The 26,241-nt window shown below is 34.5% G+C and overlaps 1 protein-coding gene across 6 annotated transcripts in view; it reads right to left on the reverse strand.

Annotated features, from left to right (window-relative positions):
• The window catches only part of ZNF148 (zinc finger protein 148), a 131,826-nt gene that overhangs the window by 44,670 nt on the left and 60,915 nt on the right, over window positions 1–26,241 (reverse strand). For all 6 annotated transcript variants that reach the window (XM_010834287.1, XM_010834283.1, XM_010834288.1 and 3 more), the window contains 3 exons: window positions 13,732–13,857; window positions 5,153–5,276; window positions 3,843–3,926 (listed from right to left, as the gene is read on the reverse strand). In XM_010834287.1, coding sequence (XP_010832589.1) covers window positions 3,843–3,926; window positions 5,153–5,276; window positions 13,732–13,857 — 334 coding nt within the window. The remainder of the gene's footprint in view (window positions 1–3,842; window positions 3,927–5,152; window positions 5,277–13,731; window positions 13,858–26,241) is intronic.

The following is a 26,241-nucleotide window of genomic DNA, read 5'->3' on the forward strand; positions in this document are numbered from 1 at the left end:
CTGGGTTTTAAAAGCCACAGAAGATTTCTTAATTGGTAACAAGCACAGACAAGCAGGTACTGATTTTTAACCATCTTGTAAATGGAACAGACATAGGCTCAGAGGCTGGGAGACTTGAGGTGACAGTATAAAGAGGATGAGGGAGGCTATAAGGAAAATAAAGCTTGTAAGAACTGGTAGTTCTTCTCACCACACAACCTTTAAGGTTCAGGAGATAGGTGACATTACTTTCTTGACAATTAAAAAATGGATAAACAATATATGCAAAAGCTTTTTTACTGCTAATTATTTCAATGCATTCTTCTAAATAAAGACCTACAGAGAAAGTCTAGACATTGGCAAACTTTAGGCACAATCCCCTCCAAAAATAAAAGGCCTTTAAAAGATGAAATAAAGAACTCTAAGAACAAAATAATAAATGATGGAGAATATCTATGTTGTTTTATACATGTATTTCCAGCTCAGTACAGCTTATAAGTAACCTGGTAACAGGACAAAAATATCTTACTATCTTCAGAAATGGTGTACATAAAAAGAATCAAGAACAATGAAATTAAGGAAAATTTATTTCCTTTATATCAGTTCCACTTGGGGGGTGAGGGGTGGTAATAATGAACAAAATTGCATTTCTCTTCAAAAGAAATTTCTCTGTTAAAGAACCAAAGTGACTGGTTTGACTGGTTCCACTCAATTGCCTGTCTCTGTACCTTGGAATGCTTCCCAGGTGGCTCAGATGGTAAAGTGTCTGCCTGCAATGTGAGAGACAAGGGTTCGATCCCTGGGTTGGGAAGATCTCCTGGAAAAGGAAATGGCAACCCACTCCAGTACTCTTGCCTGGAAAATTCCATGGACGAAAAGAGCCTGGTAGGCTACAGTCCACGGGGTCACAAAGAGTCGGACATGACTGAGCGACTTCACTTCTTTTTTGTACCTTGAGAACTCCGGCCTTTGCTTCCACCCCTTTTAGGTGTTACTAAACACAAAGGAAGGCTAAGCCATAACTAGCTTAGTGGCAGAGCAAGAAAACTCCCAAAGGCCAAACAACATCATTCTGCTTCTGGTCATTCTTCACAATTAGTGATTTTACATGTGTGCTCTGGAATTGCAGAAACCTGAGCTATAATCCTGGCTCTACCATATACTAGATTATATAAATTTAGGAAAGCTTCTTAACTTCTGTGTGCATCCTACTGCTTCTTCATCTAAAAAAACGGGAATGGTAATAATAGCATCTCCCTTTCAAGATTAGTATAAAGACTAAATGAGACATTTAACAAACATTTAGCTCAATGTCGAGTCTTAGTAAATTTTCAATAAACATGAACTATCCAACATAACCTGTTGAAATTCAAGACAGCCCAAGGCCCAGCACAATTATTTTTCCAAACTGGTATCACTAAATTGTAACCAGCACTGTAAAAAAGAACTGGCTACTAGAACAGAATAGAAAATAACAGGGTGCAATAAGGGTTGGTAATGTTTTGAAAATCTTTTTTTCAGACTCAAACACATTCTCTCAACTGAGCCTCCCAGTTTTTCTTTATTGCCTTCACTATGTAGTCTTCAAAAGCAGCATATCTGGCTCTTCTTCAGGGTACAACAGTATTTTGTACAAAACTCTACAACACTTACTACAGTGGGCTTTACATGTGTATCTCTCACATTAGAATGTAAATTCCAACATTGCTATCAGAGTAACGCAAATCAAAATTACAATGAGGTATTGCCTTACACTCGTCAAAATAGCCATCATCAAAAAATCTACAAACAATAAATGCTGGAGAGGGTGTGGAGAAAAGAGAACCCTCCTACACTGCTGGTGGGAATGTAAATGGGTATTGCCACTATGGACAACAGTATGGAGGTTCCTTTAAAAATAGAACTACCATATGACCCAACAATCCCACTCCTAGAGAAAAACCATACTTTTCACTGCAGCCCTATTTACAAGAGTCAGAACATGGAAGCAATACTAAATGTCCACCAACAGAAGAATGGATAAAGATGTGGCACATATAGACAATGGGATATTACTCAGCCATAAAAAAGAACAAAATAATGTCATTTGCAGCAACATGAATAGACCTAGATATTATCATACTGAGTGAAACCAGATAAAAAGACAAATATCATAATGAACTTATTTACAAAACAGGAGTCACAGATGTAGAAAACAATCTTATGGTTAACAGGGGATAAGGGAGGGCAAGGATAAATTGGGAGACTGGGAATGACATAAACATACTATTATATATAAAATACATAGCTAATAACAATCTACTGTATAGCATAGGGAACTCTACTCAATACTTGGTAATAGCCTATAATGGGAAAAGAATCTGAAAAAACAGTGGATGTATGTATACGCATAGCTGATTCACTTTGCTGTACACTTTGAAACTAACACAAAATGGTAAATCAACTATACTCTAGTGGAAATTAAAAAAAGAATGCAAACTCCATGGAAGCTACCTTTTATTATCCTCTATTTCTAGTATCTGAAAAACACTGCCAGCTCAATAAATGTTTGTTGAATGAATCATTAAATCATTAAAATCTAATAGGCATTAAAAACATATAAAAATACTTAACTGTTTTCATTTATCATTATCTGATTGGGTTTTATTATTGTGTAAAATTTTAATTTAGCCATGTAAGTCACACACACACAAACACACATACAAAATCAATAAAGCTGTTCTTCCTCCCAAGTGCCTTGTATACTTCCTTCCATCTGGAAATGGTGAATAATGTTTACTTAAGAAACTGAAATGAGTGGTGTGCATAATGATCTTTGAAAAGTAGAACATCAAAGCATAAAAATGTGCTGCACAGGGAACCAGCCACATTCATGTTCGTTAGGGGCAAACAGAGTTAAGGAAAGTTACTAGGCAGAAAAGCTTGCTGCTTCTCCATGATACACTGTCCAAGGACCCCCTTTCACAGGGACTGCAGGTTCCATGAGAACACAACTAAGTAACAACACTGGGCAGGCGGCTGCTCGACTACTTCATACGGAGGTATACGAGGAACTTCAGTATTTTCAATACTTAAATATTAGCACTATCATTTTTCAATTCTACTTAAACGTAAGAACAAAAGTTATATAAATTTACCAACTCTTTCACTCCATCACAAAAAGGCAAAATGCTGGAAATAAATTATAAAGAAACACTTTTCATTGTGCTTACAGATGTCAAAAGCTAACAATATACTAAGTTAAGGTCACATATAAAATTTGGCTTTACATTTGTTAAAAAAAAAAAGAATAAATGCAAATAAACATTTGCTCTAAAATGAGGCTCAACTTTTAAAAGTAGGGGTTCTTTTATAGTACTCTTCCAAAATATTTGTTTCTAAATCCTTAACAACCTGAATGAAAAATTGGAAGTTTCCAATTTATAAGATTATAACTCTCTTGAGATAGTAAGCTGTATACATGAAATAGGGGTGGGGGGAGTGTTATTGCTATTTAAGACTCAGGCATTTTGCTTCCTCCCCCCTAATTATCGCAAATGATCATTTTACCTACTCTAAACCTGTTAAACATCTACGGAAACAACTATTTCACAAAAACTTCCTTCCTTCCTTCCCTTTGTCACTTTAAACATATCTTAAGTTATTATGAAACTTTACTTCAAAGCAAATTGTTAGGCTAAAACAGTAAGCCAAGTCTTAACAGTTAACATTGATTTACTGAAGAAAGAAAAAAAGATGAGCTATGATAAATACTCTTAAACAAAATTACCAAAGAGGCAACAAGTTGTTGCTACTTATTAAAAATTCTTCCCTATATTTGAAATGGTAATTTTAACAACCCTAGTAAGGGTGGCAACACTCACCAGTATGAATCTTCTCATGTCTCTGTAGCAGGTACTTCTGTATGAAACGCATGTCACATTGACTACATTGAAATGGTTTTTCACCTTAAAATAATTTCACATCCACAAATTAGTTACTGAATAAAACACAGTTTAGAGTTAACTATTTCTGAGGAAAGAGAAATCTTAGAAGCCCAAATTCTGAAAAATTGCAAATTACGCATACAAAGGTTTTATACTATTAATAGAATTTTATTTCCTCTCAATCTCCCCCCCCCCAAGATTTAAAAATTCACATTCTCACAACCACACAAAAATGAGACTGAATGATTCATATCCTTCAAGGGAAAAAAAAAAAGTAAATAAATAAAACAATTTACAATAGAATTTAAAACTCATGAGGCCAGAAAGGCCTCCACAGGTTACCAAGTGTCTTAAACAGCTTTTCTTTCTCTGTGGAGGAAGATCCACCTACCTTTTTCTCCCTGGCTAACCACCACTTTATGCCTTTTCACTTTTTTCTCTAGAACCTTCAAAATTTTCTAAACATCCTCTTTAAAAAAATAATAATCCTGTCTCTTCAAATATTCCTTCTCTGTTGGAGCCTTTCCTTTCATAGTCCAACCTATGTCTCAAATTCTTCACCACCCATTTGTCCTTTAACCCTTATACTCTGCTTTAAGATACTAATGATCTCCTTGCTGTTTATTCTAGTGATCTGTTCTCAGTTCTCTCTCTTGCTCTTGCTCTCTCTTGCTCTCCTCTCAGAAGGTTGTGCAGTTATTGATCATACCCTCCTTGGAATTCTCTCCTCTTTTGGTTTCTGGGTGTATTTCACCAGTTCACCAAATCTACCTTATTATTTATTACTTTGTCTCCTTCTCCACCCTTTAACTCAACTTATATGTCTAGTAATATTTCCCCAAAGATCTGTGATCAGTCTTTTGCTCTGATCTCCACAAATTTATGGTCTAACTTTTGATTTATATTTGATTCCAAATTCACATTTCAAATTCCATCTGGACATCTTATACAGAAAAATAAATGTTGACCAGCTTTTAATAGTTCATTCTTTCACTGTTTCTCTGGTTAAAAAGAATACATTAAGCCAAATAAAGTGTTCAACTAAACTAATTAATTTTGCACATCCATGCTAATTGTTTTCTCATTTAAAGTTTTTCTTGGTTTCCTTGTGACATCCTGGCCTATGAAATCTGATTTGAAATGCCAGGTTAACTACAGTCTTAGGAATGAATGACATTTACAAGAAGATGAAAATAGCAAAGATAATAATTTTAATGGCTATAAGCCCACTTTAATTCAAGAAATACCTGTATGAATGAAGACATGTCTCTGTAAGTGATAGTTCGTTCTAAAGGCAGCATTGCAGTGCTCACAAACGTGAGATTTAGGGGTTTTCAAACCAAGTGATCCATCCTCATTTATTGTAAGGATCTGGTTTAAAAAAAAAAAAAAGGCAAAACAAAAGAAAGAAAATTTTAAAATGTAATACTAATTATAAAAAAGATAATGCCTTTTAATGCAAACAGTGGTCACCAGAGATTATGAAGTATTTTTTTCCTAGATAATCTTGAGAGGGCTATTGGAATAATTTTATCATTATTTGAAGAAAGTAAAATGTGACTCAGAGTGGGTAAAAATTACTAATAAAGCCTTGGAAGCTGGTTAAGTAAAATTTCAGCATTGTGTACTCTCCTCTCCAAAGCTGATGTCTAATAGAGTCCCTAAGTGTTCTCTGTTAGGATGAGTATAGCTTTATTTTCAATTTTAAAATATCACATATGCAGTACAAGTCTTATATTCTAGACATGGTATAAATATCAATCAGATAGGAATGGTTAAATAAATCATGAAAAATGAATACAACTTAATATTACATGGTTGTGAAATAAAATGAGAAAGCTCTTTATATACTTATATAGAAAGAGCTCCAGGATTTATCCTTAAGTTAAAAAAAAAAGAAAGCAGGGTTTAGAATCTAGGATATAATTTTGTTAAGTTTGAATATAAGATAATACATACAGCAATATATATTTGTTTGCATATGCATAAAAGCTATTTGAGAAGGATGTACATAAATGTATATAACTTTGGTTGTCATGGCTGAGGAACTTGGCAGAAGATATGGTAAGAGAGAGACTTTACACTAAACATACTTTAAAGTATTTTTCTGAACCATATAAATGCTTACCTATTACATTTTCCTTTTTCTTTTTTTCTTAAAGAAATAAAAAGGAAAACTGTTTTTAAGTCATCCTAGCATACGATCTGGAGTCAGAATGGTTCTGTTAAGGACCTCTAAGATTATTCTAGGACTACCGAACTATGGTTAAGCATATTCCTTAATAAATTAGAGGGTTATGGGGGAAGGAAGGCAGGTGACAAAGACATCAACCTTATCTGCCTGTGCTTCTTGAGGCTGACAGTAACTTGAGCAAGGTCTAAACAATGCCAGAGAGAAGTTCACTTTTGGGGTTCATGTCTTCCAGTTTAACAACCATTTGCCCAACATGCAACATTTAAACTGCCTCTCTCACCAGCCACGTGGCAGAGTAAAAATAACAAATAATCCCTTTTTTCATTATTGAGGAGAGAAGAAAGATGACAAAACATGATGTGAACATAAGAAACAAAGAAAACTAGGAGGTAAGATCAGGAGGAATATGGCAAGGAAGAAGGAAACAGTAGTGGAGGTGGGAGCACAGAGAGTAGAAGCCGAGAAACGGCGTCACACACAGAATACAGGAATCTAACAGGCATCTTAAGAAACACAGAGGCCTGTGGGAATCGACTAGGGCCTGTAGATACACAGCTATGACCCCCATCCCAAAACTCAGAGGGACTAGGTAAGGAAAAAGGGCTTTAGTTTTTTAAAAAATATTTTTTTAGTTTAAATTCAGGAACACATTTCAGACTATACTGTATGTAAATCAATGGTAATTATTATGCTAATTATACAGGACATGTGGGTTCTGGGCAAACTGCCAAAGTGGTCAACAATGCTTCAAAGTCTATGCACCAAAGTCACAGAGGGAAACATTTGGCAGGAGAACGCAAGTGGGTGTCACAGCTTCCTGAAGAGTCAGTGAGAATGGAAAGTTTCATCTCTGGTCAGTCTAAAATTTTTTCAACCCCTCCAAGTCACAAAATAATATTCAAGTTAACACTGTGTAAAACAAACAAACAAACAAAAAACCCAAAATCTTTTAAAACATGACTTAAAATATTCCTAACATAAAACCAGTAACAAAAAGATGTTAAACATTTTATACGAAACAATAAAAACAGGATAGCACCAGGTATTTTTTTCTCATATGTTGATAACAAATAAGATCCAAGTGCCAAAAAAAAAAAAAAAAGGCAGCTCAATAGCTTTCTGTGGCATAGCAACTACACGGAAAAGCTCTGCAAGGGACAAATCTGGCCCAATCTACTTAATGTGAAACGGATATAATCCTTGACTGTACAAAGCCTTTTTATGAAGAGTTAAGGAGTTCTAGGTCATTGTTTTCTCACTGGAGGTAATACTGCCTTTCACTGTAGACTCCAAGCCTTAATTCAAGGTGGATTTTATGGATGAAAGAGCAAACACTTTCTTGTGAATAAGGAGATTGAAAAAAATCTAGCATATTTATAAGTTCAATGACAAAAAAATTAAATTGGTGGACATTTTACATTGAATTTTATATTATTTTCTTCTTTTCTTAGGCCAGGAGAACACACATCTTTGTACAAAAGACACAGAAGAAAATTATCTTGCCACAGAAGACCACCACTGGGTCTTCTAACTTGTAATCTGTTTTCACGTATAACCGACAGATTTTGCCTGTTTTATTCACCACTATAACCCCAATACCCAATTGTACATAGTGAGACTCAGTGCCTATAGATAATGGCAACCTATTACCCACGCCAAACATGCTCACAGCTTACCACTTCTATTCGTAAGTGTCTGCAAATTCACTAAGCAGCACCACAGAAAAAGGTGTGCAAAGAATGGGTATGTAAAGAACAAAGTTTCTTGGTGGAAGAGAAATGGCTCATTAACACAGGTAAAATTATCTTCCTTGGTATAGACTTGGTTTCTTTTCCTGCCCACACCCTTTCCAGATCTTTTAGTAAAATGTGATCTACCAATTAAGTGTATTTGCCTTAGAGATTAGCCGTCTTACTTGCTAACAGTACCATAAAATGTTTTTTTCTTTTTCCTTCAGCATATGAACACTATTACAACTGAAGCATGTGAAATTTCCAAGTTTAAACCCTAAAGTGTCTGCAAGACAAGACATGATTTGTCTTGACTCCTGTCACTGCGACTTTTGGAAAAATATGGTAATTATAAAGATCAAGCAATTGGGCTTTATCAAGAGTAAAGAAATTGGTAATAGTCTAAACAATACTCTAAATACTTGATTGTTTTCTTAACCATTTCACAAGTTTAAAACAGAATTTTTCAGCAAAATATTTCAATACCAAATGAATTCCTCAATCTGCTTTCTTAATCTCACAGTCCATTAGCAAATACATTTTTTGTTCTGAGACAAATCTGTTCCCTGCCAGCTATCCATATACATAGCAATTGCTATGTTAAATAATATACCAATTTTTAACCAACGAGGCACTAAACTCTGCCTATTCAATTCAGAGACTTTTGACTCTTCAAGGGTCACTGCCACCAATTAGCTAAAACCTGACAGCCCTCAGTGAGAAAGTTTTGTTCTCTTAAAAGGCAGACATGATTTCCCTCATTCTATACTGGAATTATTAAAGTATATTCTAAACTAATAAGTATAGGTTTTACCATACATTCTTAATCAATTGATTTATAAATCACCAAAATGCAAAACAATTTGGAAGAATAGTCTAAATTTCTCACCTATCACATTTTACTGCAACTGGAAAATGAGATCTTCTAAAATTCCCTTTACTCTCTAAACCCAACTAGAAATGGAACACCAGTGCAACCCCAAAGACATACAACAACAAAGTAGCCCACAGCAATACCTACCCTCAACATCTCTACCATCCTAGTAATCACTAACATTCCATCTTCACACTGTCCCTTTCTTTCATCCTCCCTGATTTTTACTGTCTCTCAGTACCTGGTTTTACTTATTACCAAATTTCATTTCTAAATGGCAAGTTTTTGCCAGTCCAAGAACATGAAATTCACTGTATCATAAGCTTGGTATATGTAACTCGTGTTCAGGAGAAATGACCCAGAGCTTTAGAAAAGGTCTTTTCTCTCAGATTTCCTAAATATCAGGCAAAGATGTGTATGATGTTTTTTAAAAGAAAGATGTACATCCAAATATTTTTAAAATTTATAGTTTGGCTCTGTGGAAAAATTATATACCCAGAATTCAAAATTCCCTAGGGAAATTAGATAAATAAGTAAAATACTTATACTTTTCCAGTTTCTCTCTTAAGTACTATTTCATACTTCCATCCCTAGTCTTACAATCAGTTATTTACCTTAAAGCTACTCCTTCAACAATCAAGTTAGCATGCAGGAGAGAGTCTGACAAATAGCTAGTATTTCTATTTCTTGCTTTTCAATTAAATTTTCCTCATTTTAGAATTTTTTTTTTTTTTCAAAGAACTGAACCCAGTTCCTTTCTTCAGTACCCTATAAGAGATCCTGGCACATTAATAGGCATTCAAATTAACTGCTTAGAGAATGAAAAGGATATATATTTCAGAATAAGAAGTAGGTAACCAAAAAGCACTCTGCTCTAGCACTATTAAGGAGTTTGAAAAGACCTAAAAGATGTATATAATACTGGGTTAAGATAGTATTGTTACATCTTTACTGAAAGGATTCTTAAGAGTTTATCGATGTTAACTCAACAATCCTCATAAAACTCTTCTGTGGTGGAAAACATTCTCATTTAATTCACAAAACAAGTCAATAGCAAAGTCAGGTGGCAATACCTTATCCAGAAACTTTCAAAATCAAGACTTGAGATTCTCAAACTTAAATGTAAATTACAATTATCTTGGACTCTTTTTAGTATGAATGGAAACCCTCTTAGTAAGAATCTCTGGTAATGGGGCCTGAGTATTTATAACTGGAAAAGCCCTACAGATGATCTAATGCAGAGCCACAAGAACCACTGACATGAATGCACCGAGACTGAATTAAGTACACTAAGACTTTTCATACATTTCTAATAACTGTAGTTCTCTATAGTCCTAATCCACAAGGGGAAAAAAGAACACAGTGTCAACGGAAGGTGATGTTAAGTGGCCACAGATCTAGCAATGTAAAAATGAACAGTATGTCATTAAGAAATGAGAGGATGAAGCACTTATAAGCAATCAAAAAAAACACCCAAAAACTTAAAACTGAAAAGCTTAGCAGTTAGGATTTCCTAGTGTGTGTGTGTTGGGGGTGGGGGTGGGGGGACCTAACATCTCAGTCCTCCCAGAGAGTTTCACTATGATACATATGATTTTTTTTAATGTTTATAACATGAACCCCAAACCATTAAAAGCTGAATTATGTTCAAATGTACTATATTTAAAAGAAAACATTAAAGATTTCTAACAAGGTGGTTGAAATAAAACTAAATTTAAACATTTAAAGGGGACAAGTTTTTATTATGTAGAAAATTCACTTTCATAAAACTTATTCCATGACAGTATCAAATTACTTGACCAAGATAACCCTCTTCTTTAGACATGCTACCGAATATATTCTGGCAATTTTCAAGTATCAAATCTACCTTAGGATGACTAAGCTTTGCCATATGATAAAGGATCAGAAAGCAATTATTGCTTAAAATTCATGGCAGCTAAAGATGACATAATATTGCAGTATTTCTCACCACAAAGCTTATATGGAAGGGAGCCAGGTCTATATGGCTATATAAGCTCCAATATTTTTACTAAAGTCTGCAAGGTAACTTCATCTATATTTCCTATGCAGATCCCCAATCTAACATGATATAATGGGGACACATACTCAAAATTTTCATAATGGCAAAAATTCAAGATTTGTGAAAAGTGTTGGTGGAGAGTAGAGTCCTCTAAGCATTGTTGTTGTGGTTGCCAAGTCATGTCCAACTCTTGCGACCCCGTGGACGATAGCCCACCAGGCTCTTCTGTCTATGGGATTATCCAGGGAAGAATACTGGCGTGGATTGCCATTTCCTTCCCCAGGGGATCTTCCTGACCCAGGGATCAAACCTGCATCTCCTGCAGTGGTTCCTGTGGTACAGGCAGATTCTTTATTGCTGAGCCACTGGGGAAGCCTCTAAGCATAATACACTACAATTATTTGAGAGACTTACAGTTGCTTTTAAGGAATTTAAAACAAGTAACACTGATTCCTAAGCAAGAGGTAAGCTTTTCCTTCTCTTCATACAAAAAGGGGAGAGTTACTTTAATGAAAAATCTGAAGTGTGAATTTTTAAACACAAGTTCAAAGCTGTGAGAATCCAGACACAAACCACTCATCTGGACACTGCAAGGCCAGGGTTAAAAACAGACAACAACCATTCTCTCTCCTGTCACATGTAATAGGTCAGGACAATGTAAAAATTCTTGTTTTTGTTATTCTCACAGCCGTCTGCCATGTATTATCTGCAGTAATTTCACTGTCCTAAGAATGTCTAAAAAGACTGGCCAAAACATCTTCTTACACGCAATATACTCAAATTAGGCCAAATTTCTTTCATCCAGCAACAACATAAATATATATATATATATATATATATAAAATTAAATAAATGACTTTAGGAGTATTACGATAATACATTATAAATTAGTTTATCTCAAATCAGATAAGCAAAAACTAAACTTAAACTCTGTAAAAATAAGATCTGTATTACTTAGGACATAATTCCAAACACCCCTGAAGAAGATAATAACCTAAGATTTAGTCAGAATTTCAGAATTACAATCAAAAATAGTATCAGAAAAACATGGCTATAAAGTATCAAGGAAAATGTACAACTTACATATGTTGTTTTTTTAAGACTTGAAATAACTGATTCACTTTTTTCCATAGCAGAAACTAACATAACATTGTAAACCAATTATACTCCAATAAGATAATAAAAATAAACCCATTATAGATACTCAAAATAAAAAGTTTTAAAGATTTGAAACAGATTTTGCAATGAACACAAGTAACATAACCACTATCATAATTTTAGAAATTAATATTTTCCTTAAACAACTTGATTTATTCATTAATGTAAATTTTTTAAAGCATCATATATCACTGAGAAAAACATTAACCCCAAGAAAAGAAAAGGAAGAAAGAAGCAGGGAGGAGGGAGATAAACGGATTGCACAAAACATGAAACATAAAAATGTCAATAATTATGAAAAACACACAAGTTTTAGTATGACCAATAACCAAAGAAATTAAAATTTAAACTATAATGAGACATTCATCTTAAGTTACAAAAGAAGCAAAGTTTCATACTCAAGGTTATGAGAGGGTATGGACAGACATCTTAGGTCCACTTCAGGCAGGAATGTAACTAATAGGACATTGCTGGAAGGGGTAACATTATTAGGAAACTTCACTTATTTTGCTTGGTTGTTTATTTGCTTATTTTACTTATTTAATTTTTAAAGAAACCTTTTAAAAAGTTCACACCTTTTGATTTAGCAGTACATGAAAATGTATACACAAATATTTCAAGTGCAACATGATTTAAAATGAAGGCAAAGAGAAAACAACTTTCCAACAACATAGCAATCATTGAATATAATGTGACATATCAAAATAATACATATGCAGCTAATATTTGTAAAAACCTTTAATAACTTTAAAAATAGCTCACATACTCTAGTTACAAACAGGAAATTCAATGAACCTATACAAATTTGAAAATAGAAAAGGAATATGGCAGAAAACGGAAATACTTATCTCTAAGAATAAATGGGTTATTTTCATCTCCGTATTTTTCAAAAATTTTTGCAGTAACCATATTTATATATATCCCCAAAGCAGCATATTGGTAAATGTTTAACATTTTAAGGGGTTACAGAGTAGGGATGCTGATTTCCACGGTATAAATATTCTCACCGTGGCTAATTTCAAATTACCAACGGTTTCAGAGTCAGCTTGCCAAATTCCTGAAAACTTATTAATCAGCTCTGGCAAGCCAGTACAAACCGCAGCATACCACGTATCCAAAAGTGCACAAAATGCATAAATAATGATGATGACTTAAATCACAAATACAAAAGTAGCCCTCAAAATAAAAAAGATCATGTTATAGAATTTTTTAGAAAAACAAAAGATGAAAAATAACTGTAAATTATACAGAGTTCCAAGATGTCCTAGGAATATCAAAATGATACATAGAGTCAGCTACTACTGTATTGAAGGGAAAAAAGGCAGGCAATTCCTAATAGTATTTATGGGTCACTTGTTTATTTACTAAGCCATTCATTCACCCATAGTATTTACTGAGAGTCTCTTAGGCCTACTATTCCATGCTCTTGGGATATAGCTCTGAATAAAATGAAGTCCCTGCTCTTATGGAGCTTACATTCTAGTCTATATCACAGGTATTGCACAACCTTTTTCTCATGACCAATTGGTACTGAATTTTCCTGAAACAGGAATACTAAAATAAGTAAGACTAACATGAATGAGAAGCAAGGGCACTGCATATTATCAGTTTTTAAAGAAAAGAGAGATATGGAGTAAGAAAAGTTTGTCCAAAAAAAAAAAAAAGATGTGAAAGGGAAGTGCAAATTTTAAAGCAATGGCCTACCACCTCCATGCAGACATGCATCTCTTCCTTACTCCTGATGCAACAGTCCAACTTTATTAAGCCACATGAGACTTATAGTCCAGCCAAGTTCCTGACTATAAGATTAAGCAATAGTTTGGGACCACCACCTTAAAATATTCTCTTACTTTTGCAGGAGAACGCTGTTTCCGTTTCTTCTTTTTCTGTAAGTCTACTGGCTCTCTGATTTGTTTTTTGTCTCTCATCAGTTGCTCAGATACATCAGTGAAAGTAATTTCCTGCTTTACACTTATCTGTTAAAAAAAAAAAAGCCAATTTTAGAAATAAACAAAAAGTCCACTGTGACAAACAGCCACTGCATGCTTAATTCTTTGCTAAATCTACATACAGATGTTCCCAGAAAGATTACTTGTGTGTGCAAGTAAATAGTATGTTGAAGAATTCAATAGGTAATTGACATATAAGAATCAACAGTATATAAATTGAAGGCATAAACTAGGATTTTATAAAAATTTATCTGGAAAAAAAAAAGATTAAAGCTGTCCTGGGAGAAAATAATAAGATCTAGGAGAATAAAGTAGAAGTGAGGATACAATTTCACTCCCATATTTAAGAAAACTGAGGTTAAAAGCATAAAAAAAGGTGAAATTCCAAAATCAGTAAAATACTAGGGGACCAGACTTCATGATGGGTCTCAATTTGTCAATTTGTCAATTGGCAAAACATCACACAAACAACAAAAAATTCTAAAAGGTAATTTCATCAAAAAAAGGAATGATAATCTAACAATAAAATTTAATTATCTTTAAGTTCAATGTTTTTGGCAATATCTTAACCAGTATTTTCCCAGGCTCTACAAAAAACCATCACCAAATATGTCTTTTCAGAATTACACATGGTTTTAGGCCACAGCTATGTACAAGACAATTCTAACTACATAATAAGCAAAGAAATACTACAAGCATTAAGATGTCAAAACGTTATCTCATCTTTAGAGCTCAGCTCTCATAGATGTGAAGATATGTCCTAATATGTGGAGCAATGGTAGCATCAATGCTCATCAGAACTGATGGTACACAGTCTCCCACTCCTCACCACTACATTTTCAAACTATCCTTGAAATGAAAACACAAGTATATTAAAACTAAGAAACTTTCAACTTAACAGGCTCTGAAATACATTTAAAACCCTTGACCCTTCAACCAGAAGAACACAACGAGAAGTCTGAAACCTGGAAGGGGACGCTCACCCAACCATGCTTGCACCCTGATCATGAACTTCCAGCCTTCAAAACTGTGAGAAATAAATTTCTGTTGTTTATAACGTTAAAAAAAAAAATCTTGATTAAAAAATATATATATTGATAATACTCCAGGAAGTACAATGTGCTAATGGCTATATTTTCAAAAAATACACTTAAAAAGGGGGTGCTAAAGGTTATAAACATCTTACAGACTTATAGTTTAAAGTCAGAAGACATAGCTGTGTAGAAGGGTTCATGAGGAAAATGCAACATAAGTTAGGGATTTCAAACTGACAGAATACAGAACTGGAAGTTTGCATAAATTTCTGAAATGTGGGCAGCATCAGAACTGTAAATCAAGGAGAACTCAGGCATAAAAACATGCCCATAAATGATTATTTAGCTAATAATTCTATCAGCTTAGAGAATAGTACTAGTGACCATTCTTGTAGCTTCTTTTAGTGTAATTATTTGAAATATAAAACAGAATGGTAAAGTCACCTCTAACAAGGCTTCAGAATACACATGTTACCATCTCTGAAGTGATATTTACTGAAACACAGCTACTGAGGCTGGGTATGAGACAAGGAGAAGCGACAACAGACTAAGCAGCTGTTGAACTGCTCTCTCTTATGTTGCAAGGGCACCATAAAGTAGTTCCAAACATTTCTGCTGGCTGATAAATTACAAAGAAACCATGAAAATACAGAATGCAGCAATAAGAAAGAATAACATTTTTTAGCAGAAGTGTCAGGTAGAATGTAAGGCAGATTCACAAATAAGTTCTGCCATTAGCAGCTATTTAAACCAAGGAAGAGCCTTTATGTGCAAATAGTGAAAAAGATTAATACATACATCTGAACCTTTTAGCTATTTCTACATATATGGAGAGTGATCATATTGGTACTAACACTGACAAATGTAAGGTGCACTTCTAACATTATCAAAGTATAGAACCAAACTTAGAAGTATCAATGAATCAAAGCACTGTGAATGCTAGTAAGCACACAAAAACTACATTTTTAGAATACTCCAATAGGCTTATCACTCATTAATGAAATAAGGTAATCTCCACATATAATACAACCACATACTAAAGTATATGGTCCAGCCTAGAGTACTTAGAAAAGTTACCGGTAAATCCACAAACATAGAGAGACAGGTATGAAAATGACAAGGCAGCTAGCAAGAATGCGGCGCAAAAAGCCTGGGAAAACAAATCTTCACTGGCCCAAGGAAGACTACAATAATCTATAAAGACACAAAATCTTTTTAAGCATGGCAAAAGAGACAAAACTCATCTGTAAGTTTCCTACTTCTTCCTTGAGAAATATCTTTAAACAAAAATCAAGTTCTCAGTGTTACTTTTCACCTAAAATAAACCAAAGTATAATTAATCAAAGCAGGTATCTGTAGATGTTGATTTTGGGGGGGGGAAAACTTATTAATCTGCTGGATTTTTTGAAATGTACTCATTAGAACATCAAGAAAATCAATAGGCTAGGAAGTGTGTCAGATTAAAAAACAAGTCTCTCATTTCTCCCCCATGGCTTAATCTTTACCATTTCACCTAGTCCCATGTGCAACCTCCTGCCTACATCTGAGAATCTGAATGTCAACGCTTTGCTCACTACCAAATCAGAAAACGTCATCAACACTGTTAATCACCCTACTCATACTTCTTTCTTAAGACTTTACTAAACCCAGACATTTCTCCACCTGAAACTCCTGCTCATCCACTAATCAAAGCTCCATATGGGCCTCCCACTTTCAAGACAAAGGAGGCCATCAGGCATTACCATCCTGTGTCACACTTACTTTATACATTCATCTAACTTCTACCCCAACACCCTTTCAAGAGGCAGAGCCCATGCTTCCTCACCCCTTGCCACTTCCCAAGCTGGTTCATTCTTGCAAGTTTTTTTATATATATATACATATATAATTAGGTATATGTATATTTAAGATATATACATATATCTTAACTATACTCAAGTATTCCTCATTTTTTATTGTTCTCTCTTTATTCTCCCAACTTTAAACTTTAAACATAGGAGGCCCTTCTATACTGAAAAAACTAAAAATCTTTCTCTTGATTATAATCACTAGTAATTCATGCCCAGAATCCAGAATGATATAAGTCTTCTTCAAGACTTATATCATGTCTGGCCCAAACATAAACTATCTCACTTTTCTGTTTTTCTGTTTCATGTGCCTGTATCTTATCTTGGTATCTAAAAGGAAGATATTCTTCCTTGATTTTTCTCATAACAGCTTTCACTCACTTATTCAATAGCTGCTGCTGCTGCTAAGTCGCTTCAGTTGTGTCCGACTCTGAGCGACCCCATAGACGGCAGCCCACCAGGCTCCCCCGTCCCTGGGATTCTCCAGGCTAGAATACTGGAGTGGGTTGCCATTTCCTTCTCCAATGCATGAAAGTGAAAAGTGAAAGTGAAGTCGCTCAGTCGTGTCCGACTCTTAGCAACCCCATGGACTGCAACCTACCAGGCTCTTCAGTCCATGGGATTTTCCAGGCATACTGGAGTGGGGTGCCATTGCCTTCTCTGTATTCAATAGCTACTAAGTGTTAAATTCAGTCAGTTTAAAATAATACAATGAAAACTTTAAATTTACTGAGATTCTAACATTGTACAGAGCAAAATACTAGATAAAAAGAACACATTCTAAAATCTTTCCAAAGATCTTAAAATGCAGATGGGAAGTTTTCATGCCTTAAAAAGAAAAAAAGAAAGAAAGAAAGGAAAAAAAAAAAACACTAATGAACTAATAAAATGGCACATATTTGGCTCAACCTAAATGAATGAGACAAGGCAGGAACCAAATGGACAAACTCATGAGATCTGAAATAACTGCAAAAAGCTTTCTAGATTGAGTAAGAAACTCAATCAGAGCTGCACATTTCTCACTCTATCCTCTTTTTATTTTCTTCTTCCACCAAACCTGCTACTCTTCCCAATTACCTTCTTCCACACTCAATAATGTTAATAAGCAATTTAACAAATGTAGGCATACCTAAAATAACACTGCCAGACATAGTATGTGATGAACATTTGACGTGGTTTGCAAATTTTGGTCTACCCCTAACTCCCAAAGTGACCCCTTACAATCATTTGACCTCTTCTTACTCTTTATTCTTAATAACCTACATCCATATCTATTTCAAGCTTTACAGCATTATAATCTACCAATGTACTCTTCCACAAATAAATTAACATAAGACTGCTTTCTTGCCATTTCCCCAGTGAGGAATATACAAGAGCTCCTTACTGCCCTTCCTATCAATTATACTCTTCCCCAGCTCAGCTTTCATGATTCTGCATGATCTCCTTTAGAGTAAAGACCTAGGTCACTTGGCAGAAGTATCTGTCCTTACCATCTCTCCATTTCTGAAGCCATATGTTCCCTTCAATTTTCAACTTCACTTTTAGGTATTCTCAATCATCTTCCCACCCCTGCTGAAGAAAAAAGAAAGCATCTTTGTGCTTTCCTCTATACTGTGCTGCTGATTCCACTACTACCCATCTTTCAGGCTCTGCATCTTCCCTGTCTCTAAAATAATCTTACTTCATCAACTACTTCTCTGCCTAAAAGTATACTTAAATTTACCCCATACAATTTCTTGTGGACCAAAATATTTCCAAAAACTTCCATTCTCTTACGGCCGAACTTTTTGAAAGAACAGTCTGAAGTAAGTATATAATATATAAATAATTGCCACCAAACTTAAGAGAAATGGTTATTCTGAGAGTAAAAATAGTACACAGTCATATAAAAAGAATGTGTTTAACTATCACTAGTAAGAAACTGTTCCAAAATATTGCGTAGGAAACAAATGGAATCAAAGTGACCACAAGCACAACAAAGTGTTTAAATGTAAAGAGAAAGATATAAAACAATTAACTGTACTGTAAATACACTGATTTTTCTGGGCTCCAAAATCACTGCAGATGGTGACTGCAGCCATGAAACTAAAAGACGCTTACTCCTTGGAAGAAAAGTTATGACCAACCTAGACAGCATATTAAAACGCAGACATTACTTTGCCAACAAAGGTCTGTCTAGTCAAGGCTATGGTTTTTCCAGTGGTCATGTATGGATGTGAGAGTTGGACTATAAAGAAAGCTGAGCACCGAAGATTTGATGCTTTTGAACTGTGGTGTTGGAGAAGACTCTTGAGAATCCCTTGGACTGCAAGGAAATCCAACCAGTCCATCCTAAAGGAGATCAGTCTTGGCTGTTCACCGGTAGGACTGATGTTGAAGCTGAAACTCCAATCTTTGGCCACCTTATGCGAAGAGCTGACTTACTGGAAAAGACCCTGATGCTGGGAAAGATTGAGGGCAAGAGGAGAAGGGGACGACAGAGGATGAGATGGTTGGATAGCATCATCAACTCAATGGACATGGGTTTGGGTGGACTCTGGGAGTTGGTGATAGACAGGGAGGCCTGGTGTGCTGCAGTTCATGGGGTCACAAAGAGTCGGTTGAACGACTGAGTGACTGAACTGAACTGAAATGATGTTAGCAATATCTGAAAGTACTCATGGAGTCCAGGAAAAGAGAAAGTTAACATCAAGAATATATCCCTATGTATATGCATGCATGAGTTTATTTCCAGGATGGTTTTGGAAATAACAGATTTAACCAGTCAACAGGAAGATTTCTAATTCCAAGCTCACCAAGCCACAGAATAGGGCAGGAAGGAGAAGCAGCACATTGATGGACAGGCCTTGGTGTGAATCATAAACCACAACCCTCCCTTTCTGTGTGACCTGACAGCATGTCAACTTCTGATACAAGCTACATTTGTCAGGGCTTGAGAAAGTCCATAACTATCTTTTGATTTTGAAAAGGTTCAGGGACCCACAGTTCACAACAAACATTCTAATCTACTCCTCTGTAATATTTCTCATTAAAAATTTATATTTTGATTGCTATATCAGCATTTTACAATTTAGTAACTATAAGATGAACTGGAACAAGTGATCATATCAAGTTATCTTACCTGAAATAGTGCTGACAATCCCCATCTTACCCAGAAATTCTATTCTTTTAACTTCTGTATCTTCATGGTTCAAGTTCTTCCCTGTTCCTCACAGAAGTTCTTCTGGATCCATCCTTCTACTATATATGTACCTTTATTTTGTAACAGTTTTAGTAAATCTCTATCAAAGTTTTCAAAGTATGGTCCAGGGACTCCAGAAGATCCCTGACACTCTTTCTCGTGGGTGGTCCATGAGAGAAAAAAACACTTTCACTATAATACACAGGCTGTTTTTTTTTTGTTTTTTTCACTCTCCTCTTAAGAGTATATAGCAGCAGTATTCAGAAGCTAACATGTGATGTCACCACAGACTAAATATATTAGCAAATATGAGATAAGCTAGACAATAAACAGATTGTAAAATTTTAAAACTTCACAAAATTTTTATTTTAAAAAAGTTATATTTCACTAAAAAATATGCTATGTATTAACATGTAATGCGATTTATTTATGAAAATAAAAATTTTAATTGTTTTAATTTATAAAACGGTAAATATCAACATACATAACCAACAGAAGCAAGAGTTCTTAAGAGATTTCAACATTTTTAAAAGCAAAGGGGTTCCAAGGCCAGAAATTTTGAGAACCACTGATCTAGATACATCTTAACTATATTTTGCATTCCCTCCCTTTTCTCCATTCAATCTCCTTCAAAATAGATGCCTTGGCCCAACCAACATAAATTAGTATAGATGTGTGTGCATTTGCCAATTAGCAGACACACACATAATGCCTAACTCTGTGTGCTAAGATCACTAAGAAGCAATGAAACACACCTAGCATCTAAAACTTAGTTTCTAACTACCGTTATCCAAACAAAAGGAACTGGAGTTCCTTGGAGAAGTGACTGATTTCAACAGGCAAGGAGAACTATATATAAGATGACCTTGGAACATTTTGTGGTGCCAGAAACTAGAGTGCATGTCAAAAGGACACAAGAGCTTGTCTGAAAGAGTTCCTAATGGGCAAGCTGAAACAATGTGAGAAAATAATAAATGGTAGTACCAGATTATAATGCAAAGAATAAAACAAATATCCATTCTGATATAAATGGAATTTTTTTTAATGGAGGGAAGGGACAGCTACAATTAATGTGAATATAGAAAGAATGAAGAAAATACAAATTCACACTTAGGTAAACACCACATTAATAACTACAGTTGGCAGGACCCACCAATGGATGCTTACATAGGTAAGTAAAATTTTGAGTAGAAATAGGATATTTAAACAGACTCAAACTATTCAATATTTCCTACAAGATATCTGCCAATTACAAAAGAAAAAAAAGTGACTTTAAAATGGGGAAAACTGGCATTTATCACCTTACCAAAGCACAGAGAATGTAGTAACACCAATAATAAGACATATCTCCACATTTTATAATCCCTGATATGATGTTCTGAAATGAGCACAACACTTCTGTGGGATTTGTCAAAAAATAAAAGCACCAATCTAATCATAAGAATATATAAGAAAGACTCAAAAGTCATTCTACAAAATAATCAATACCCATCAACTATCAAGGTCATAAAAGATAAGGAAAGACTGAATTGTCATAGAACAGTGGAGACTCAATGGACTACTACTCAGTCATAAAAAAGAATAAACCAACGTTATCTGCAGCAACATGGATGGACCTAGAGATTATCATACTAAGTGAAGTAAGTCAGAAAGAGGAAGACAAGTATCGTATGATATCACTGATAACATGGAATCTAAAATACAACACAAATGAATTTATGAAACAGACTCACAAAGAAAACAAATTTATGGTTACCAAAGGAAAAAGGTTGTGGAGGAGGGATAAATTAGGACTTTCCAATTAGCAGATACAAACTATTATCTATAAAATAAATAAGACCCTACAGTATAGCACAGAGAATTATATTCAAAATCCTGTTATAAACCATAATGGAAAAGAATATGTGTATAGGTGTACATATACATACACACACATGTATAATTGAGTCACTTTTTTGTAAACCAGAAATCAACACATTGTAAATCTACTACATTTAAACAAAAAACAGCGTCTATATAGTGTTCTACAAATCTGTGATTCCTCCTCAGCATTAGTAACTAAGATTTATCTAATATTACTATGTGCCAGACTCTCTTCTAGGTGCTATGGATACAATGTCTGGAAGGCATGCAGAGAAGGAAGGGGGTGCACGTGGTCTCTATCCTGTATAATCTATTGCACTTAATCCTACAGGAAGACTGTGAGGTAAGCATTTTCATCCCATTTTACAAATAAGAAATCTAAGGCTGAGAAAGGTTATTTGTCTAAGAAGGGAAACAAAAACTTACACCCAAGTCTTCCAAATCCAGCAACAGAGACTCTAATTACTGTAATCTGTGAATTATTTTTTATCCTCGCATTATCAATGAAGAAACTAAAACATCACGGACGCAAGTGTCTTACCCAGGCTATCACTGGGACTAGATTTCAACACTAGTACTTAAACCAGGATTTTATATCTTTTAGTTCAGTGCTATTTCCATTACTATAACTGCTTCTTTATAAATCTAATAAATCATTCAAACATTTTAAAATGATTTTTGCACAAACATACTTCATTTTCCCTTATACAAACTATAGTTTGGTTGCTTCCAGAATATAGAAAGAATTTCTAGTGGTTCTAGAGAAAGGAAATAATTTAAAAAATAACAAAGTGGACAAAATGTCAACAATATTTAGATAAAGCGTAAGACCTGAATTTCAATCCTACCTCTTCCAATTATTATTGGGTGAACTTGGCTTCCAAAAGTAGTATGGAAAAACAAAAAAAGCACAGGGTGAGAGTTAAAAGAAATAAAATCTAATCCCAAAGAGTAACACTAGCAGTGTCAGAAATACAATCTACTCCGAAAGAGTGATACTAGCAGTGTCAAGCTAAACAACTAGAATTTTAGTCATCTGTAACTTTCTTCACCTTTAAATGGAGGGAATAATTCTCACAGAATCTCTGCAGAGTTAAAGGGATTATATATGTAAATCATCAACTATGGCATATAGCATTATAGTTGATTTTTGATGCCATTCATTATCATGATTTCCCCGGTGGCTCAGACAGTAAAGTGTCTGCCTACAATGCAGGAGACCCAGGTTCGATTCCTGGGTTGGCAAGATCCCCTGGAAAAGGAAATGGCGACCCACTCCAGTATTCTTGCCTGGAAAATCCAAGGATGAAAGACCCTAGTAGGCTATGGTCCATGGGGTTGCAAAGAGCTGGACACGACTGAGCAACTTCACTTTCAGTATCATAATCATTTCCTCACCTGTTAAGTAGTGGCAGTAATAATATCCAGTTTATACACATCAGAAAATCCAATGAGATTATACAAAAACTATAAATTCTAAGTAATTATTATTATACAACTGCAGATATGTAATTGCTTAGATACATGGAAGGTTACCAATTTCTATAGAGCATCTCAACTTAATACATCCTATTATCTAAAACTCAATATTGCTAAAAATAAAATCTTTTTTCACATCAGCACCTCCTTCTAAATTCCCTGCTTCTTTTTTCTTCCCCCTGCCTTTCAGCAACCCAGTCTCTCGACTATAAAGACATCTTTTAATTTTCTTCTCCACTCTCAAACCAAGACCAAGCCCAGTTATTTCTCTTTTTCTTAGTATCACACACAAATCTGGAAATTATATTCCATATTTCCTATTCTAGATCATTTTTAAAGAAATTAAGTTGGGAATCTCATATACTACAAGAGGGAGAGTAAAACGATCAACATTTGTGGACTATAAATTAGGCAGTATATATCAAGAGTCTTAGGAAATCTATACAGAAGAAATAATCTCACATGACAACACTACATATAATATCACAATAACATTTACAACTGTAAATAAAGTGCAGTCTAATACACATAAAGAAACAGTGAGATAAATTACAATATAGCTATATGATATACATGAACGAGAAATCTTACTTTTGAATAATTTTAATAATACTGAGATGCTCATGGTTTAAGATTAAATGAGATTAATAAATATGGATATACAGTTTTACACAAACACAAATATATATGCAGCAAATTTTACACACACAAATATATATGCAGAAAAACAAAGGGAACACTAAAATACTAACAATGAAATGTTAGTAGTGATTATCCTAGAGTAGTAAGATTGCAGCAATTTCTATTATCTTGATAGCTTTTTTAATTTAATTTTTATTTTTTTAATACCAAAAGCATTTTGTATTGGAGTAGCTGATTAACAACACTGTGATAGTTTAGCTTTCAAATTTGTACCTTTTCTTAACAAACAATGTATTATTTTATAATCCTAAAAAGATATTAAGTCCAATCTTAGTACAAATTCTTAGGATTAATTAAAGAAAAATCTATTTTTTATTATCTTAATATACTAACTTATTGAAATATTAAGCCAGCAAAATGAAAGTGAAAAAATTTCTATGGGTGAGTTGGGGAAAAAAGCAAAAGTCATCAAGTAAATCGTGACCCCCTATCTCACATCATCAGCAAAACTCAATTCCAAACAGACTACTGATCTAAATGGGAAAGGAAAACTATAAAGTTTCCACAAGTTAACAAAGGAAAATATCGTCACAACCTTGGGGCAGGCAAAGAACTCTTAAACAGGACACACAAGACACCAAAAGGAAAAGACATAAACTGAACTTCGTTAACACTGACTTCCGTTCATCAAAAGAGTAAAAAGGCAAGTCATAGTGGAAGCATAGAAAAGATAATTGATACATATATATCCAACAAATATAAAAGAATTACCACAAATCTGTAACAGAAAGGAACACCCTAATAGAAAAAAGAGCAAAAGATGAACATGCACCTTACAAAAAAATTATATCCAAACTGTCAGTAAACATGAAAGGCACTCACATTAGTTATCAGTGAAATGCAAACTGGTAAAAAAAAAACAACCCACACTGAAATACTACTACCATCCCACCAACAGTTAAAATTAAAATACTGACAATGCCAAATATCATGGATAGAGAACAACTAGAATAAACTGGCAAATCCACGAGAAAAACTTCTGGATAGTAACTCTTATAGCTGAACATACACATACCCAGCAAACTCCAGGATATAACCAACAGAAATGAGTGTGCACATGCGCCAAAGACACATCGAAGAATATCTGCAGCAGGAAGTTCCTTGGCAACCCAGTGGCTAGAACTCAGTGCTCTCACTGCCAGGGCCCAGGTTTGATCCCTGGTCAGGTAACTAAGATCCTACAAGCCAGGAAGCATGTCACCTGACCATCCCCTCCAAAACCTACTTGCAGCAGCACTTTTCAGAACAATCAACATCATGAAACAAGATGCCTATTATGCTACAGAGAATAAATTTTGATATAGTCACACTACTGACAATTACACAGAAATGAGAATAAACTACTACTACATGCAATAACCGGAGAAGGCAATGGCAAGCCACTCCAGTACTCTTGCCTGGAAAACCCCATGGATGGAGGAGCCTAGTAGGCTGCAGCCCATGGGGTCGCTAAGAGTTGGACACGACTGAGCAATTTCACTTTCACTTTTCACTTTCACACAATGGAGAAGGCAATGGCAACCCACTCCAGTGTTCTTGCCTGGAGAATCCCAGGGACGGCAGAGCCTGGTGGGCTGCCATCTATGGGGTCGCACAGAGTCAGACACGACTGAAGCGACTTAGCAGCAGCAGCAGCACATGCAATAACATGGATGGATTTATCTCATAAAAATGCTAAAGAAATCAAATATTAGATAGTACATACGGAATTCAAAAGTCAGGGAAAGCTAACTAACTGTGATAAAAGTGTTCTGATAGGAAGCAGTTATCTTTAGGAATTAGAGGAGTGTTGTGACTAAAAAGGACACAGGGCAGTAATTACACATGTATGTCACTTTTGAGGAAATTCATCACTAACAATTTGTGCACTTTTATTTCAATAAAAAGATATACACCTAGAGAAAAAACATTACAAATATGCAGATATATAGATAGATACAAGAAACATGCTTGTATCATACGGGTATCTATATATACAAGCATGATCCTTTCATCATTATTTCATTCAAACAAATCTAGCAATAACATAAATATTCACCAATAGGGGAGTGATTAAATAAAACAAGGCACATCACTTAATCATTCATTAGAATAAGAAAGCAAGCTTTAGATATAATAACATGGAAATTTCTACAAAATATTATTAAATGAATAATGCAGACTTCAAAAATATACAAAAATAACATTATCTAATTTGTATAAAATAAAATATATGTATATTTTCATAAGATATATATTTACAAAACACATATAGAAATAAAGACATTTCTGAATGTTTTTCTATAAATTAAAAATTTTCAGGTTA

Source organism: Bison bison, unplaced genomic scaffold, assembly GCF_000754665.1.
Source record: "Bison bison bison isolate TAMUID 2011002044 unplaced genomic scaffold, Bison_UMD1.0 scf7180017864032, whole genome shotgun sequence".
Lineage (NCBI taxonomy): Eukaryota > Metazoa > Chordata > Mammalia > Artiodactyla > Bovidae > Bison > Bison bison.